At 41.6% G+C, this 19,623-nt stretch overlaps 1 protein-coding gene across 1 annotated transcript; it reads right to left on the bottom strand.

Annotated features, from left to right (window-relative positions):
- Positions 1-8,982: 8,982 nt before the first annotated feature.
- On the bottom strand, positions 8,983-10,341 carry LOC128619596 (uncharacterized). Its single transcript, XM_053643864.1, has 2 exons — positions 9,359-10,341; positions 8,983-9,273 (listed from the first exon to the last, which is right to left on the bottom strand). Exons 1-2 carry the CDS (start codon positions 10,016-10,018, stop codon positions 9,235-9,237), a joined length of 699 nt encoding a protein of 232 aa, XP_053499839.1. The 5' UTR covers positions 10,019-10,341; the 3' UTR covers positions 8,983-9,234.
- Positions 10,342-19,623: the final 9,282 nt, after the last annotated feature.

Genomic DNA, 19,623 nt, shown 5'->3' with positions numbered 1-19,623 from the left:
TCCTGGTTCTTTGGACCGGCCCGTCAGTGGGTGCAGGTCAAACTGGATAAGGACTGTAGGAACCTGGACGGTGTAGAACAGTTTGTGGGGGAATTCATGGTGCGATTCGGGAGTCCGGAGGCGAAGGACGAGCTAGAACAACTTCTCAGGGGGGTAAGTCTGGCAGGCGAACCTGCCCTGCCGTTTACCTACTACTACAGGCAACTTCATGCAGAGCTCAACTCTGAAATCCAAGTCCAGTCTCAAGTCCCTGAGATCCAAGTCAAGCCTCCAGTCCCTGAGATCCAAGTCAAGCCTCCAGTCCCTGAGATCCAGGTCAAGCCTCCAGGCTCTGAAGGCCAAGTCAAGCCTCCAGGCTCTGAAGGCCAAGTCAAGCCTCCAGGCTCTGAAGGCCAAGTCAAGCCTCCAGGCTCTGAAGGCCAAGCCAAGCCTCCAGGCTCTGAAGGCCAAGCCAAGCCAAGCCTCCAGGCTCTGACAGCCAAGCCAAGCCTCACGTCCCTGAGGTCCAAGCCAAGCCTCACGTCCCTGAGGTCCAAGCCAAGCCTCACGTCCCTGAGGTCCAAGCCAAGCCTCACGTCCCTGAGGTCCCCTATCTCTGCTCCGTCACGATACGTGACAGTGACCTGCTCCAATATGACATTTTTCACATAATATACTTTGCAGGTTTCTGATGTAAAATGATATGAAATAGGATTGTTTACATTAAAATCCATTATATGATGATAAAGTATGATAAAGGGGAAAATGTGAGATTTGAAGTCTAGAAAGTCACTTTTCGTCAAAAGTGCCCTGACAAAGCGTGTTTTCATTCCTCCTGTGTGTGCAGACACACGGGGGCGCTACACTGGCTTAAATCACTATACAGTGAGTTTCAAGCCGCTGGGAGCAAGGGAAAATAGTTTTTCTAACAAATTCAGTATCATATGTTTCACATGTTTATGATTTAATAGGATTCTTTGGCATGTTTCTGACTCAATATTAGATGTTTAACTTGTTTACATAAAGCCCACCCCATTTCTCCAAAAGATGTTTTTTTTTATTATTTTTATTTAAGTTATTTTTATTTTTGCTCATGCAGTATAAAAGAACAAAGTAATGGTACTTCAAAAAAAAGTAAATTGTTATATCAAGAACAAAAAATCAAATGTAACAGATGTGCATTGTAAAGGTTTCAGCTCTACTCTGTGAAAATGGAGGGGACATAACAGGTCTTAATACAGATTATAACCCAGATCTAAGTCTAATCAATACTTACATCTAACCACAAAATTATGTTGACACTGACGTGAGGAACGGATGCAGGAGTAACAGAAGTGGGTGGGCTTGTCGCAGTGCATGGTCTTCTTAAAGGAGATAGCCTCCTCACGGGGGTTGGTCTTCTTAAAGGAGATAGCCTCCTCACGGGGGTTGGTCTTCTTAAAGGAGATGGCCTCCTCACGGGGGTTGGTCTTCTTAAAGGAGATGGCCTCCTCACGGGGGTTGGTCTTATAGGAGATGGCCTCCTCACGGGGGTTGGTCTTCTTATAGGAGATGGCCTCCTCACGGGGGTTGGTCTTCTTATAGGAGATGGCCTCCTCACGGGGGTTGGTCTTCTTATAGGAGATGGCCTCCTCACGGGGGTTGGTCTTCTTAAAGGAGGTGGCCTCCTCACGGGGGTTGGTCTTCTTATAGGAGGTGGCCTCCTCACGGGGGTTGGTCTTCTTAAAGGAGATGGCCTCCTCACGGGGCTTGGTCTTCTTATAGGAGATGGCCTCCTCACGGGGGTTGGTCTTCTTAAAGGAGATGGCCTCCTCACGGGGCTTGGTCTTCTTATAGGAGGTGGCCTCCTCACGGGGGTTGGTCTTCTTAAAGGAGATGGCCTCCTCACGGGGGTTGGTCTTCTTATAGGAGGTAGCCTCCTCACGGGGGTTGGTCTTCTTATAGGAGATGGCCTCCTCACGGGGGTTGGTCTTCTTATAGGAGATGTTCTTCTTAAAAGGGATGAGAATCTCAAAAAGGGGATGGGCTTCTAAAAGGGTGGGATTCTCAAAGGGGATGGGCTTATTACAGGAAACGGTGTGATTCTTAGAGCAGATAGGCCTGGTAAAGGGGACGGGCTTCTCGAAGGACTTCTAAAAGGCACCTCATGCTCATCACCACCATTTTGATCCTCCTCATGCTGGTCAGGCATGTGGATGTCATCCTCGTAGTCACTCTCCACGGTGTTGTAGTACAGCTCGTCGGCAGCAAACGGCGGATCAGAAGATGTATCCTCCCTCCGTGTTCCTGTATCAAAAGAGATGAAGAGACAGTGAGACACATCTGCACGTCTCGTAAAAGGAACCAGAAAATCCTCCCTCTAAACTGTCCTTTTCACAAAACGTATTTACACAAGTTAATGGTAAATTATTGTCATCTTCCTATAACGGTGCATACATCCTCAGTATTTCCGTTATAGCTGCATGTAGGGGTGTTAGATACGGGTGTTACAGTGTCACGACTTCACCGTTAGTCACGGCATATAATCACACACTTACCTCACTGCTCACTTTCCCCCTTGCCAACAAACAGAATAAAATACATTTCTGTCTATTACTGTTTTTTTTCTGATCTCTAATGGTTCTTATCCCTTTTATGTCCATCTGTGGCTCCCTAAAAACTCTTCCCACCCTCTTTCTCCTAAATCACACAACTCCTAACTTCATCACACATCGACGGCTATGAAGAACAAATCATCGCTGACCAGAATTAAACCAAACTACTTTATATTTTGCCTAAGCAGCACTGCACACTGGTCAGATTTATGATTATTTATTTATTTATTTATTGCTCAGTCAGCTGCATTTCCTCACAGCAGCTCTCTCTCTCTCTCTCTCTCTCTCTCTCTGTCTCTCTCTCTCTCTCTCTCTCTCAGCTTATAACAACTTTACTATACTTTTCGTTCTCAAAAATATCTTAGAAACAAGAACAATTAGGATATTTTATTTGCTCTAGTTAAATACACATAAAGATGTGCAAAGACATTTTTCTTTCCTATTAGTTGTGCAGCAGTTGCTGAACCACACAAATGAACAACTAGATAATAAGCTAGGACACATTTCATGTTATTGTGAATATTTACACCTGTTTTAACATGGTTATTATTTTAAGGAGTCTCTATTCACTGTAAATGTTGTAATATTATAGTAAATTAATACTGTAATATATTCACAAAATATTGACACTTTGGGCCCAATTTGGACATTTTCACTTAGGGGTGTAGTCACTTTTGTTGCCAGCGGTTTAGACATTAATGGCTGTGTGTTGAGTTATTTTGAGGAGACAGCAAATTTACACTGTTACACAAGCTGTACACTCACTACTTTACATTGTAGCAGTGTCATTTCTTCAGTGTTGTCACATGAAAAGATATAATCAAATATTTACAAAAATGTGAGGGGTGTACTCACTTTTGTGAGATACTGTGTGTGTGTGTGTATATATATATATATATATATATATATATATATATATATATATATATATATATATATATATAATTAGTGTGTATGTGTGTGTACAGTACTGTGTGAAAAAAAAATATATATATTAGTACTGTGTGTATATATGTACAGTACTGTATATATATATATATATATATATATATATATATATATATATATATATATTAGTACTGTGTGTATATATGTACAGTACGGTGTGTGTATATATGTACAGTACTGTGTGTATATATGTACAGTTCTGTGTGTATATATGTACAGTACTGTGTGTGTATATATGTACAGTTCTGTGTGTATATATGTACAATACTGTGTGTGTATATATGTACAGTACTGTGTGTGTATATATGTACAGTTCTGTGTGTATATATGTACAGTACGGTGTGTGTATATATGTACAGTACTGTGTGTATATATGTACAGTTCTGTGTGTATATTTGTACAGTACTGTGTGTGTATATATGTACAGTTCTGTGTGTATATATGTACAGTTCTGTGTGTATATATGTATAGTTCTGTGTGTATATATGTACATTACCAAAAACCACAAAGAACCACAGTGAGAGCCATTGTCTCCATATTTTGCCACAAAAAGAACATTATACCTACGGTCTTGAAGGAAACATGAATTCTGCTCTCTACCAGAAAATCCTAAAAGAGAATTAGGATTCTCGGTCTTCAGTCCATAATATATCCATAACTCAAGCGCTGCAAGACAATGATCCAAAGCATAGGAGTAAGTCCAAGTACTAGAAGTAAGTGAAAGTCTGATCTCCAGTTATTAGAAATGTTTGGTTGCAGTTATTGCTGCTAAAGGTGGCACAACCAGATTTTATATTGTTTTTAAAATTGATTATAAAATACTATTATTAACCTATAAAGCACTAAATGGTCTCGCGCCACAGTATCTAAGCGACCTTTTGCTTTTCTGTGATCCGCCACGCCTACTTAGATCAAAAGATGCAGGCTATTTGACGGTACCTCGAATAGTGAAGGCTACAGCAGGGGGGAGAGCTTTCTCTTATAGAGCCCCACAGTTATGGAACAGTCTTCCGATTAGTGTTCGGGACTCAGACACAGTCTCACTGTTTAAGTCTAGGCTTAAAACGTATTTGTTTACTTCAAGAAAATAATCTTTTCTCTCCCTGTCTCCTTCTGTCAAGCCACACACTATTTTATGGAGATACTAGAGATCCTGATCCTTTCTGCCTCTGGATGGAGCTCAAATCTTCTCCAATTCCAGACTGCTGGGACTACGGCTGCTCCTAAGGCCATACAGACTTCATATAAATCCATAATGAACTTTTTCACACTATCTGTTGTTACCCAGATGAGGATGGGTTCCCTTCTGAGTCGGGTTCCTCTCAAGGTTTCTTCCTCTTAAAACATCTTAGGGAGTTTTTCCTCGCCACCGTCGCCACTCAGTGGCTTGCTCAGTTGGGATAAATTCACACCTTTAATATCTGTATACCGTGTTGATATTTCTGTAAAGCTGCTTTGAGACAATGTCTATTGTGAAAAGTGCTATATAAATAAAATTGAATTGAATTGAAATGAATTGTATTATATTTAATAGTGTTTTATATCAATCTATCTATCTATCTCGCTCTCTCTCGCTCTCTCTCTCTCTCTCTCTCTCTCTCTCTCTCTCTCTCTCTATATATATATATATATATATATATATATATAATATGCTGAATTTTTCATTAAAAACATTTTTTATGTAAAAAACATAAAAACCAAGCAGTCAGCCATTAGCTTTGATGCATTCTGCCCCATCTGAGTCCTACTGTACTTTTACTGCTCCATGTGTCGATTTTAGTCATGAAGCATTGTGATTTATCTAGCATGAAGTACCTTGTAAATAAGGTTTAGAAAAATGCTATATAAATAAAGATTTAATTACCACAGAGATTACATTTACAAATATTTACGCAACGGTAAAAACATTTTGAAGATAGTCATAACAACCGATGTACTCGCCTGTTTTTCCCCAATCTTTTTACCTGTTCCAATCCACTGTAACGACACTTTACTACGAAATGTATTCTTTAAATCATTATAGTAATCATTATTACTATGGTGGCTTAGTGGTTAGCACATTTGCCTAGCACTTCTGCGGATGGGGGTTCGACTCCTGCTTCCACCCTGTGTGTGTGGAGTTTGCATGTTCTCCCCGTGCTTCCGTGGTTTTCTCCGAGTACTCCAATTTCCTCCCCAAGTTCAAATAGATTAGATTCAACTTTATTGTCATTAAGCAGTTTGTGTGAGATTGTTCACGTTCACCCCATTAATTATTTGCAATATACCACAAGTCACATGTTCAACAGGATGTTGTATCATCTGACTTTCCTGAAGATCATGTGAAGAAGAAAACCATGTTCTGTAATTTAAAAATTTTTTATAACAAAAATTAACCTTGTTGCGTTCAACCCTGTTTCTCATTTAAGAGCAAAATGCAGCCATTTTCTGCAAAGAAACATGATAAAAATGAGATTGATGCCCGAGATGGATTAACCTTTTTTTGAATGATTAAATGCATGTTTTCTTATATTCGCTCTTCATTCATTTATTCATTCATCTTCAGTAAACGCTGCATCATGATCGGGGTTGAGGTGGGTCCGGAGCCTATCCTGGGAACACTGTGTGTCAAGTGGGAGAAGTCATCCTTGATGGAATAACAGACCAGCACAGAGCACCACGCACACACGTACAGTACATATGCATTAATATCAATTTAGCTATAACCAATCCACCTATTTGTATGTTTTCAGTCAGTGGGAGGAAACCAAAGAACCCAGAGGAAACCCACACAAACACAAAAACAAGAGAATATGCAAAACTCAAGACCCAGACAATAACCCAAGCTCAGGATTGAACTCAGGGCCCTGGAGAGGTGAGGAGGTATACCACCTTTCTATACAACCTATCCTACAGGGTCACGGGGAACCTGGACCTGGATGGTGGATGACAGGGTGCCAGTCCATCGCAGGGCACAATCACATACACACACACACACACACCCATTCATACACTACGGACACTTTAGACATGCCAATCAGCCTACCGTGCATGACTTTGGACTGGGGGAGGAAACCGGAGTACCCGGAGGAAACCCCCACAGCACGGGGAGAACATGCAAACTCCACACACACAGGGCAGCGGCAGGAAACGAACCCCCGACCCTGGAGGTGTGAGGCGGACAAGGGTTTACAAGGGTTAAATGCACCACAATCATGAAATCAGCCCGACCCTAGATAGTATACAGTGTGTACTTGAGAATGTAGTACCTTAGTGTTCAATTTGAAACGTTACCTAACTTTTTATCTTAAACAGAAATGACAAATAAGTAGCACAATATTTCATGTCATTGAACTGCACCCAAACAGCGCCCACAGGAAGCACCATACACGGTAAAACCACAACTGAAAGGAAAAACAAGTGTCCAGTAGCCCACCCTTCATTTTTTTGGTAAATTTAATACATCATCCGAGTCTCAGAAGTACAACGCATCTCACTAAACTTCCCAGTGTGAGCACACCACTCGCACTAAAAGTATCCAAAGTGACACAGCATTAGTAATATGTTTTGGATGGAATGGAGTACATACTTGAGGTAACTTCTGCCAAAATGACTGATTATAACTTCTAAATATTAATTACTACATATGTTTCCATTGACTGGTTTTCAGAAATGGCAAGAGAACATGCATTTCCATCAACTAATGGTTATGTAGAATATCCTGAAAAGAAAGTGACACAAAAATGTGAGCAGTACAAGGCAGCTGGTCATAGAGACACAGGAGCACACACACTTGCTGGCACTATTTACTCAGAAATGTGCCTTTTAATGCTTGATTCGCCTCAGTTGTTTCACACCACCCCATCGTAGATCATTTTCCTATAAAAGCACACCAGAACGTCTTATACCTTAATTATGACAATTTTCTCCTCCTCAGCCAAGAGTAAAATAAATAAATAAATAACATACTTTTTAAAATATAATAAATAATAAACTTAATATTAACATGTTTTCCAAATATCCGTTCATAGATTTAAAAAATTGTGACGATAAAACCACCAGGATTGAAGAAATATGGCCGTGGATGCAACTCAAGTGTGATAGTATGTAACAGCTGATAGTGATGCTCTATGGTATGGAGTGTTTATAAGAAGACGGACAGGACATTAAAAAAGTTCACAACCAATAAAATTTATTCAGGTATATATTACAATTATGTACATTATCCTGTAAGAAGTAAATATTAAAATAGACATATTTTTAGAACCATCGTTCAAAAGGCGTGTTGTAAAAAATAGGTTTTGTTGTGATCTCACATTAAAACTGTAAAAGTATGTTTCCTTTTTCTAACGAGAAGACGCATCAATGCTGTTTTCTCTCAATGTGCGCGAGACACAACAGGCAACATGGAGGAAGTGAGTGTTACTAAGAAGACGACAATATTGACCGTACACTCTTATATATCCTATCTGAATCCTCTCTGGGTTTGGGGTTTATTAAGTCATAATGTAAGTGCCTGTCTTAATGATCTGTTCTTCTTTTTTGATCATGATCCTCTTGACATTCATTATGCCTTGTTGAGTGAATTCTGATGCTATTTCAGTCTCCTCCATGTCATATCACTCTCTAGTGCATATAACTCCTTTGCTGCTGTTCAATGATGGGTGATAAAATGCCTTTATCGGTACATTTGCCAGCATATTTGCACGCATGATGTTTTCAACATGGCTTTTCTTGGAGCATTCTACTAGGATTTGTCCGGATCCTAGCTTTTTAATGTCTTTAACTGCTCCTGCTATGCCTGTAATGATTTTCTGTATTGCAAATGAAGACAATTTTGTAAGAGGCATGTCTGTTGTTTGTGACTCTAGCAGTATAAATCTCTGCCAGTTTTCACTCTTTTGAAAGTAAATACATCCAGTATCTGAATCATCATCCAATGTCTGTTCTATCATCCGTCGTTTTGGTTTTTTTTTTTGTTAGCCATGTTTGTATTTTTAAATTTCATCACTCCTGCTCCCCACCCACCTCCGAGCCCAACAAGGTGATGCACAGAGCTGTGGTTATCCCCCGGATATGCACCAAGGATATAGGGGTGATCTACTTGAGCAAAGGGAACAAAATATTCATTCTACTCAATTAAGACCCTAAGCCAGAGCCCTTTCCGGTACATCTTGACTAGACGATTACTTGGGTACTTCCAACCTCCCGTCTATGTGAATTCGAAGCCAAAGAATTGTGTTGGACCTGAGTCAGCCACAGCATGCACGTTCCTCAAATACCAGGTTCTCGTCCTCTCCAAACACGGGTTGCAACTTACGGCATATAAGTCGCCTCATTTGCTGCCTTTTACGATCAGCAAGAGGATGCTAGTGACCTATTCTTCCCCGGGTCCCCAGGTGTGCACTGATAGTGTAACTAACATTACTTAATTGAATTTTATATTCCTAAACCAATAGTGATGATTATGGTAGTAAAGATATATTCTATATTTAGTCATATAGTCTATATTTGGCCATCAACACATCAATGACTGGACAATAAAAGATATTAAAAAATAAATAAAATAATGTAGGGAATTTAGCCGGCGGTGGGCGGAGCACAGACACACAGGAGGCCGTTTCAGTGTTATGTGATCTTTATTTAAGGCTATTGGTGAGGGGAGTGCGGGTGTGTGTGTGTGTGGGTTGAAGTGCGATCGGGCGGTGAGGGTCTCAGCCGTCGTCAGTTACAGTCAAGGGGGGGCGGAGCCATCACTCGCGTTAGGAGTCACCTGAAACCAGGAAAAAACACAACAGCGATTAGCAGACATGCGCGCGTCGGCAATATTGCATAAAACACGCCAGAGATTCGCGCACATGCTCAGAGATACTTCTCTCCCTCTTCGAGTGGAATATCGTCCTTTTATACTCTCCCCTCGCTTGCCGGATGGTGGAATTCTTCCACGCGGTGCACCATTCACGAGCCGTGAGTGTGTCGGCGGCCCCGCCCCGCCGCCACATGCTCTCTGGCCGTCCAAAACATTTGGTGGCGCTGAAGCGGAACTGCCTCTTCCGCATCACCGCGGGAGGAGCGATCTTTATTTCCTGTGTGCCGGCCTGTCGCCACAGTACCCCCCCCAGCTCCGAGCCCACTGCCGTCGTGTGTTGGGCCCACAGTGCATCCCGTCGCGAGAGGCCATCTGCATTCCCATGGTGGGTCCCTGCCCGGTGCTGGACCTGAAAAGAGAAATCCTGCAATGAGAGGAACCATCGGGTTACCCTGGCATTAGTGTCTTTGGCCTTGGCCATCCACTGCAGTGGGGCGTGGTCTGTCACCAGGACGAAGTGCCGACCAGCCAGGTAGATGACGATGGGGCTGGACCAGGGGCTGTGGGACTCCTCTATGATGTGGTCCCGCAGCATTCGGCCAACTTCTTCCTCGATAGCCTTGCGCCGGGCTTCTGGGACACGGTAGGGCCACTGTCTTACCACTACTCCTGGACGGGTTTTGATCTCGTGGTGGACCAGCTGTGTCATTCCTGGGGAGGTAGAAAACACATTCGAGAATTGGTCCACCAACTCGGTTAGCTCCTGTCTTTGTGCGGGGGGTAAGATCTTCCCCCAATTCTACCAAGGTACCCTTGCCGTGATCTGTGTCCAGAGCCGTGTACGCCGACACTACCGACGCTGGTTCTACCCACTTCTTCAGCAGGTTCACATGATAGAGTTTTTCCTCTGTTCGCTTACTGGGCTGCTGCAGGCAGTAGTTTATGGGGCCTTTTCGCTCGAGGACTGTGTACGGGCCTTGCCACCGGGCCAGGAACTTGCAGGAGCTACTGGGCACTAGTAGGAGCACCCAATCGCCCGGTTGGAACTCCCGAGGCTGCGCGGGATGGTTGTACACCCTTCTCTGTTCTTCCTCGCATGTGCTCCTGAACTATCGGGGTTACACGGTCAATCTTCTCTTGCATCTCCTGCATGTAGTCGATGACTGAGCGGAATGGGGACGGTTGTTCCTCCCATGCTTCGCGGGCCACGTCCAGCAGTCCTTGAGGTCGCCGTCCGAAGAGGAGCTCGAAGGGGGTGAAGCCCTAGGACGCCTGGGGGCACTCCCGGTCGGCGAAGGGCACGTAGGGAAGGAGGAGGTCCCAGTTCCTTCCTTCCTCGTCTACCACATCTGTTTTAGCGCCTGGTTGAACCTCTCGACCAGTCCATCAGTTTGCAGGTGGTAGACAGACGTCTTGAGGTGTTTCACCTGTAACAGCCGACACAGATCAGACATTAGTTTGGATACAAATGGCGTACCTTGGTCAGTCAGAATGTCCTTTGGGATATCCATGCGACTGAACAGGAGTACCAGTTCTCTGGTGATGTTGCGGGAGGCGGCTTTGCATAGTGGCACCGCCTCAGGGTACCGGGTGGCGTAGTCCACGATGACGAGTATGTACTCGTGGCCCCGGGCGGACTTGGGGAGTGGCCCTACGAGGTCCATGACGATCCTTTCGAAGGGGACACCTATGATAGGAAGCGGAATGACGGGCGCTGGTGGCGGCTTCCTTGGGGCCGTGCGTTGGCACTGGGGGCATTGTTGGCAGAAGCCCCGGACCTCTGCGTTCATGCCTGGCCAGACAAAGCGGTCCTTCAGCTTCTCCAGGGTGTTTCTTGCCCCCAGGTGGCCCCCGAGCGGATGGGCATGGGCCAGGTGCATCAGGGCCTGCGTTCTGGCTTTGGGGACGACCAAGAGGTCCACGGTTTCCCCTCTGCGGTTGGTCCAGTGGTACAGTAAGCCTCCTTTGACCATAAAGTAGGAGGAGGGGAGTATCTGGTTCGGGCTTTGGTCGACCCCCTCGATTTGACACACCTGGGCCCAACAATACTTCAGGCGGCTGTCCTCTTTCTGCTCTCGGCCGAAGTTCCCCTGCCGGTTTACCTGCTGGAACACAGACGAGAGCGGGTTAGGCCCCATGAGAGAGTAGGCCTACTTGACTTTTTTTTTTTTTTTAATAAATGTTATCCTTTGATTAAGAAAGATAATATACTCACTGGTCACTTTATTAGGAACATGTACAATTATCTAATCAGCAACACAATGCATAAAATCATATAGCTGCAGGTCAAGAGTATTAGTAACTGTTCACAAGAAACATGAGAAGTATGTGTTAAATGTGAACTCAGTGACTACTTTGACCTCAGATTCGTGTTCTTGGCAAACAGGAGTGAAACTGGATGTGGTTTTCTGCTGTTCTAGCTCGTCCACCTCAAGGACATCAGCGTTTTCTGAGATATTCAAACCTGCACGTCTGGCACCAAAAACAAACAAGCAATCAAACAAATACATACATACAAAACATGCCACGGTCAAAGTCAAAAACCGAGATTGTAATTTCTTTGATGTGAACATTATCTGAAGCTCTTGACCTATACCTGCATGACTGTATGCACTGCCCTGCTGCCACATGATTGGCTGATTGGATAATTGCATGAATGAATAGGTGTACAGGTGTTCCTAATAAAGTGGCCGGTGCGTGTACATACTGCAGATACACAATATGGATGCACCGACATTGTTTTATAAACTGTATACATAGCTTTTTTATCTTACTATCTAGAAAATTAAATCGTCTAGAACCGTCACTATAGTTCACTCCTGATCCAATTCAGCAGTTGAATGAAGACGGAAATTAAAGAAGTGAAATCCGGAGTAGCTCCAGCTTTGTATAAAAAGATGTACACACACTGGCTGGCCCTTTACGAATAAACCTACACACCACTGAATAAAACGTTTTTAAAATGGATTAATCCAATTATTACCTTTGTTGCGTGCCACCATTTACTTCCTTTTGGTAACCTGTGGTCCTATCGTCCTGTGGTAACTATGGTAACCAGGTGACTGTGGAAACAATGTCACAAAGGGTCATATAACAAGTCATTAACTTTTGTTTTTTATCAAGGTTTCTTTATTAGCATTTTCAAATTAAAACATAACAACACCAACAAAACAAATAGAACAAACCCCACACCCCCTCCCAGTACCAGACATAGGACATACATATTACAAATTATAAAGCCAGACCACCATAGAAAAGAAGAGAGCAAAAGAAATAAAATTATAGATAATGGTTACATAACAATACTGTCAGCATCCATGTCTTCGAAAAAAGATCAGAAAAGGTTGCCAGATTCTGTAAAATTTCCCAGTCGCTCCCCTGACAGTGTATCTAATCTTTTCTAATTTAAGATGAGACATGACTTCCCTGACCCAGTGACTATACACCGGTGGAACAGGATCCTTCCATTTAAACAATATTAATCTCCTGGCCAGGAGAGTGCAGAAGGACATCATGCTGATCTCGCACCATCTAAAAGGAGTATTCTCCGGGGTCACCCCAAACAGCGCAATAAGAGGGGACGGCTGTACCACTCTTCGCAATATCTTAGTGAAAGTCTCAAATATAGATTGCCAAAATGTGTACAGCATTGGGCATGTCCAAAACATATGCCACAGAGTAGCTGGAGCCTGTCTGCATCGATCACATGTAGGATCTATGTTGGAATTGATCTTAGAGAGTCTAGCTTTGGACCAATGCAGACAGTGAACAATTTTAAATTGGACAACTGCATGTCTGAGACATATGGAGGTGGAGAAAATCCCCTGGATTACTTTGCACCAATCATCATCATCAAGTCATTAACTTTATGCAGTGGCAAAGAATAAGCACTGTTTATTAGATTCATGTCCGACGAAAACGTACTGAAGACTTACATGTTATCCTTAAATTTATCACCGAGTGCTTTTCCACACGTGTGCGCAGGAGCTTCCGACCAATCAGAGTGATGCATGCACTGCTGTAGTGATTTGTAATTATTTATAAACACTAAATGTATATGATGTTGCTATTCGACGCAACGATGAAAATCACACCACTGAGGGGTTTACATCCATCCATCCATCCATCCATCTTCTATACCACTTATCCTACAAGGGAAAATGGATGAATAGGCTATATTTATTAAAATTATTGGGAGAATAAAGGCCTCCCTGCACCTACCCGATAAACACTTTATTAGTAAACAGCCGTTAGGCACTTTATTTCCACTTTTCAAATATTTTCTTAATTTTTATTGAAAATAAATGCCTTTCCGATCTGATATGTGATGGAAAAGGGAGAAGAGCGGGTTCTGCAAAATAAAAAATAAAAAAAGCGGACTTGAACGTGTTAAAGGCGATGTTCATGTGCCACACTCCCTACAGCCTACACCACTGTAGGCGGTAAGTGGCCACTTGATAATCCGGCCCATTTTTTATACATTATATATTATATATAATATTGTATGCTGTGACTAACGATAAAGTCGTGACACTGTAACACCCATATCTAACACCCCTACATGCAGCTATAACGGAAATACTGAGGATGTATGCACCGTTATAGGAAGATGACAATAATTTACCATTAACTTGTGTAAATACGTTTTGTGAAAAGGACAGTTTAGAGGGAGGATTTTCTGGTTCCTTTTACGAGACGTGCAGATGTGTCTCACTGTCTCTTCATCTCTTTTGATACAGGAACACGGAGGGAGGATACATCTCTTGATCCGCCGTTTGCTGCCGACGAGCTGTACTACAACACCGTGGAGAGTGACTACGAGGATGACGTCCACATGCCTGACCAGCATGAGGAGGATCAAAACGGTGGTGATGAGCATGAGGTGCCTTTTAGAAGTCCTTCGAGAAGCCCGTCCCCTTTACCAGGCCTATCTGCTCTAAGAGTCACACCCTTTCCTGTAATAAGCCCATCCCCTTTGAGAATCACACCCCCTTTTAGAAGCCCATCCCCTTTTTGAGATTCTCATCCCTTTTAAGAAGAACATCCCCTATAACAAGACCAACCCCCGTGAGGAGGCCATCTCCTATAAGACCAACCCCTGTGAGGAGGCTACCTCCTATAAGACCAACCCCCGTGAGGAGGCTACCTCCTATAAGACCAACCCCCGTGAGGAGGCTACCTCCTATAAGACCAACCCCTGTGAGGAGGCTACCTCCTATAAGACCAACCCCTGTGAGGAGGCTACCTCCTATAAGACCAACCCCTGTGAGGAGGCTACCTCCTATAAGACCAACCCCCGTGAGGAGGCTATCTCCTTTAAGAAGACCATGCACTGCGACAAGCCCACCCACTTCTGTTACTCCTGCATCCGTTCCTCACGTCAGTGTCAACATAACTTTGTGGTTAGATGTAAGTGTTGATTAGACTTAGATCTGGGTTATAATCTGTATTAAGACCTGTTATGTCCCCTCCATTTTCACAGAGTAGAGCTGAAACCTTTACAATGCACATCTGTTACATTTCATTTTTTGTTGTTGAAATAATAATTTACTTTTTTTTGAAGTACCATTACTTTGTTCTTTTATACTGCATGAGCAAAAATAAAAATAACTTAAATAAAAATAATAAAAAAAAACATCTTTTGGAGAAATGGGGTGGGCTTTATGTAAACAAGTGAAACATCTAATATTGAGTCAGAAACATGCCAAAGAATCATATTAAATCATAAACATGTGAAACATATGATACTGAATTTGTTAGAAAAACTATTTTCCCTTGCTCCCAGCGGCTTGAAACTCACTGTATAGTGATTTAAGCCAGTGTAGCGCCCCCGTGTGTCTGCACACACAGGAGGAATGAAAACACGCTTTGTCAGGGCACTTTTGACGAAAAGTGACTTTCTAGACTTCAAATCTCACATTTTCCCCTTTATCATACTTTATCATCATATAATGGATTTTAATGTAAACAATCCTATTTCATATCATTTTACATCAGAAACCTGCAAAGTATATTATGTGAAAAATGTCATATTGGAGCAGGTCACGCAATTGATTATATGCGTTTGTTAGAAAAACCACTTTCCCTTGCTCCCAGTGGCTTGTAAACTCGCTGTATAGGGATTTAAGCCAATGAAGCGTACTGTTAAAAAAATAAATTGTTTACTCAACTTAACTTATTGAGTTGTCTTTTTGCTTTGACTCATTTAAGTTGTATTTACTTAAAATAAGTAGTTTCAACTTAGTCTTGTTGACATTAAATAATTGACCCAACTACTCGTTTCAAGTAACGCAGACTTCCCAAGTTCAGGTGAAATACTGTTATAAAGGTAAGGTGAACTTTTCAAGGTGAACGTTTTCAAACTGTCTGTACTAAAATTCGAGTTCAATTAACTTAATGTGGCTTATTTTCCTAACTTACATTAGGAGTTCAACCCAATAAATAACAACCCATTTTTCCATATGAAAGACTTTATTTGTTTTCCTTATAAATTTACAAATTTAAACAGAACAAGACAAACAGGTTCAAATATCCAGAGCGACAATAGCCAGTGTTTCTTTTAACTCTAAGTAAAAGGTTAAAAATGTAATACTGTAGAAAGATCAATTTGAGTAAACAAAAATGAATAAATAAGTAATAATAATCTTTATTTTATAAAGCGCCTTTAAAAGCAGCTTCTCAATGCGCTGTACACAAAATAAGCAGTACAAAAAATAAATCAAGTTAATACGAACATTAATAATAATAATTATAAAATAATAATAATAAATAAATAAATAAATAAAAAGACATCAGCAGTCAAATGCAAGTTTAAAAAAGTGTCTTAAGTAGAGCTTTAAAAATGTCAAAGGTCTGAGCTTCCCTGAGTTCAGGAGGAAGAGAGTTCCAAAGGGAAGGAGCGTAGACAGAAGAAGTCCCGTCACCTGTAGATTTTAGGCGGGTTGTGGAACAGTTAACAAATTACACTGTGAGGAGCGCAGTCTGCGATTTGGGGTGTAAGGGATTAATAAAGCAGATTAGTAACATTATCACTCTTAGAATGAAAAAACTGAAAAGAATCACAGACCTGCTGAGAAACGGGCAAGGTGGTAACAGCATTAACTTGAAGCAGTCTGTTTATGGTTTGGAACAAGTGTCTGGGATTATTTTGATTGTTTACAATAGTCTGAGAGAAGTAAGAGGATCTTTCAGTCTCCATTAGTGCTCACTAATCACCCAGAAGATCCTTCCACGCTTGATAGTAGACATTCAGTCCAGTAAGGTGCCGTTTGCGCTCCATTTTCCCACAAGCAACCTTTCTAGAGCGCAGATTGTCATTATACCAAGGAGCAGAGCGGGAGAATGTGACCTTACGTGACCTTACAGGAGCAAAAGAGTCAAGATTAGCAGCAAGAGCAGAATTTAACTGCAGGACTTTCTCCTCCAGCGATGAGGGATGAAGATCGCTTAAAGTGGAAACAACCGAATTGGAGAAAACTGTCCGATCCATAGACTTCCACTTCTGGAAGGGTACTGTTCAGACGGTACGCTCACATGGATGATACAGTTCCAGATTAAAAAAGACAGCTGAATGATCAGACAGTCCAATGTCAACAGATGAAAACAGATACAAACGAGCCGTTTGCAATCACGAGATCCAGCGTATGTCCCTTGTTATGAGTCGGGTCAGTTACAAACCGAGTGAAGCTAAAACAATCAAGTAGCGACAGGAATTCCTTAACCGCCACAGAGTCACTCCGGTCCACATGGATGTTAAAGTCACCCACAATTAGAATTCTGTCAAACTTCATTCTCAACACTGACAGGAAGTCAGCAAACTCTGACATAAAAGCTGCATGTGTCTTGAAATTACATGAATTTCTCAAAATAAACAGAAAAAGCAAGCAGAAATCTGTTTTTGCCTAACAACATTACATTTCAATTGCCCAGTGTTTAAAGGTGAAAATACACAACAAAATTGAAGTCACGCTGTTTAGGTATAGAAACTGTAACATACACAACACAACAACACATGAAATCTCTCTTACAAGAAATGCATAACACCGTCTCTACTTGAGCAGATTATTTTTAAGTGAATGTACTCATGCACTGCAGGCATCAGCTCCGATGTTCATGAACAGCCTCTGAATCACCTCAAAGGTGTATGTGAAGTTCTTGGGGTAGTTTATGTTACGTGCATAAAGCAATCCCATCAAGTTGACAAATGCATTTGGTACATCACCAAGATTGCGTAGAACGACAACTTCTTCCATTACAAGGGCTACATCACTGCAGTCACACGGAATAGGGTCCATCACATCATCCACAACTGTACTGATTCCAACAGTCACGCCCTTGATTAACTCTTCTTCAGAATCTGTGTGCTGTATTAAAAACAAAGACAAACTTTAAAATGTGCTTTCACACACACATCCTCACAAGCGCAGCGACTTAAGAACAGCATGAGTGAACCGATCTTAACTTTACTAGTCATCACACAAAATGAATTAATATTAGAAGGTGGAAAAAAATACAGTACAACATCCTGAAATTCATCATCTCTCATGAAAATAAAACAAGGTAAACTCCATCAAAATAGTTGGAAATATCAATACATGGACTTCCATTATCTGAATATCTTCCAACATCTTACTTTCCTCACAGACACTTACCTCACAGATCTGTAAGAACTGAGATGGATTCTCCCGCATGGACAGTGGCAGCCCCAGCAGTACTGCAACCCTCTTCCTGTGATTTGATGCCTCAAAAGTACAAATGTTTTATATTCAAATTATGCAGGACAAGAGAAATAGCAAGAAAGGAAATGACCACAGTATTTACAAAACAAGTACACTTGAATAAATCTACTCACATTTTTATCCAGGCTCTCCAGTATGGCACTCCTTTCTGCGATGTCTGCATGGCGCCTCGAGCGGTACAAATACAGCAGCTTTGAGGCGTGTTTGTCAAGACCCTCATAAAAGGACTTGCTCAGGTCCATCGACACAAGTCTGATGAGTTCTGCGCTGATCTTCCATCATTACAGAACATCAAACAAACATAACACAGAAACATGTTAAACACTGCAAAAAAAAAAACTTATTTGAATTTTCACAATGCAGGTCAAAGGTCATAAGGTTCCATTCCAAAGTACTACAGCACTGCTGTACAATGTAGCCAAGTCCATAAAGTTACACGTTACTTTAGGTAAAAGAACAAAAAAAATGCAAGTTTAATCATTTTTTCATATTTGATATGACAAAAAAAGACAGTTCTATCAGTGCCTGATGTAATTCTATAAAGAAAAGAAAAGTCATTCAAAAATGTAATAAACAGTGTACCCAAGCAAGATCAGGACCAAAGTAATAGATTCTCACCAAATCTCTTGATAAATTTCATGGCCAGCGGTTCATATACATATTGATATTGTAAGCAAAGCTAATGAGGGAGCATTACAGTGGAAGCAGGAGCATCAGAAAATGAGAGGTTATATAAATAAAAATTACGTTCAAAGACTTGCATACTTAAACAAACTGCTTAAAATCAAAGTGCGAGCATAGTCACAAATATTAACACAAGAAAGTTCGGATCATTTTACTGACTCGGATCTTTGAATCTCGTTCAGCAAAATGAACGAATCTTTTTTGCATCATTTAGTTCACTTCAGCAGAATAAAATTAAGATGTTACATGTTAAATTCCCCAACACCTCTAGTACTTACGCAAACGTTGATCACATTTGGAATAAAAAATAAACTATAGGCTAATGCAACCGAGGCCGAATTATGAGAAACAGAAATGATTGATTAATTGCTTAGCATTAGCAGTCTGTTAGTTCACCTCCCGATCCGAGTCGTACTTCTTTGGTCACGTCACATTTGATCAGTTCACGTCTCAAGTCTTCAGGCTCGAGGCATTCGTTCATCACGTGACTGCCCCATATTCTGAATGCAGTGGGGCTGTGAAGTGATGAACGAACGACACGAACCAAAGATTCCAGAGGTGAACTAATCATTTCTGTTTCCGGTACAGAACCTATGGGGATGTTGCTGCGCATGCGCGTTCAAAAATGAACGGATCACTCTCTGAGACAACTCGTTGTTCCCGAATCATATTAAAGATTCGTTCAAAATGAACGATTCCTTCATGAACGACACATCACTACACAGTGCGCCAGCACTTAATTAAGTTCTCTCTCACGGTTTTTGCTCTTTTAACACCACGCACTTCCCGCTCTGTATTCTCGCATTCACATTAAAAAATAAAATAGATAAATAAACACTGAATGTGGTACACACACATATTTACATATTGTGATATTTAGCAATATCTCAAT

The sequence above is a fragment of the Ictalurus furcatus genome, chromosome 15 (genome assembly GCF_023375685.1).
Source record: "Ictalurus furcatus strain D&B chromosome 15, Billie_1.0, whole genome shotgun sequence".
NCBI classification, from domain to species: Eukaryota; Metazoa; Chordata; class Actinopteri; order Siluriformes; family Ictaluridae; genus Ictalurus; species Ictalurus furcatus.
This window is presented reverse-complemented; position numbering and strand designations above follow the sequence as displayed.

What these genes read in the sequence shown, in the direction of transcription:
- LOC128619596 (XM_053643864.1), bottom strand. Translation starts at nt 10,018, where the DNA reads ATGACACAGCTGGTCCACCACGAGATCAAAACCCGTCCAGGAGTAGTG. An exon ending in AGAGAAGTATCTCTGAGCAT is followed by an intron (nt 9,274 to 9,358) that starts GTGCGCGAATCT and finishes TCCTGGTTTCAG; the next exon opens with GTGACTCCTAACGCGAGTGA.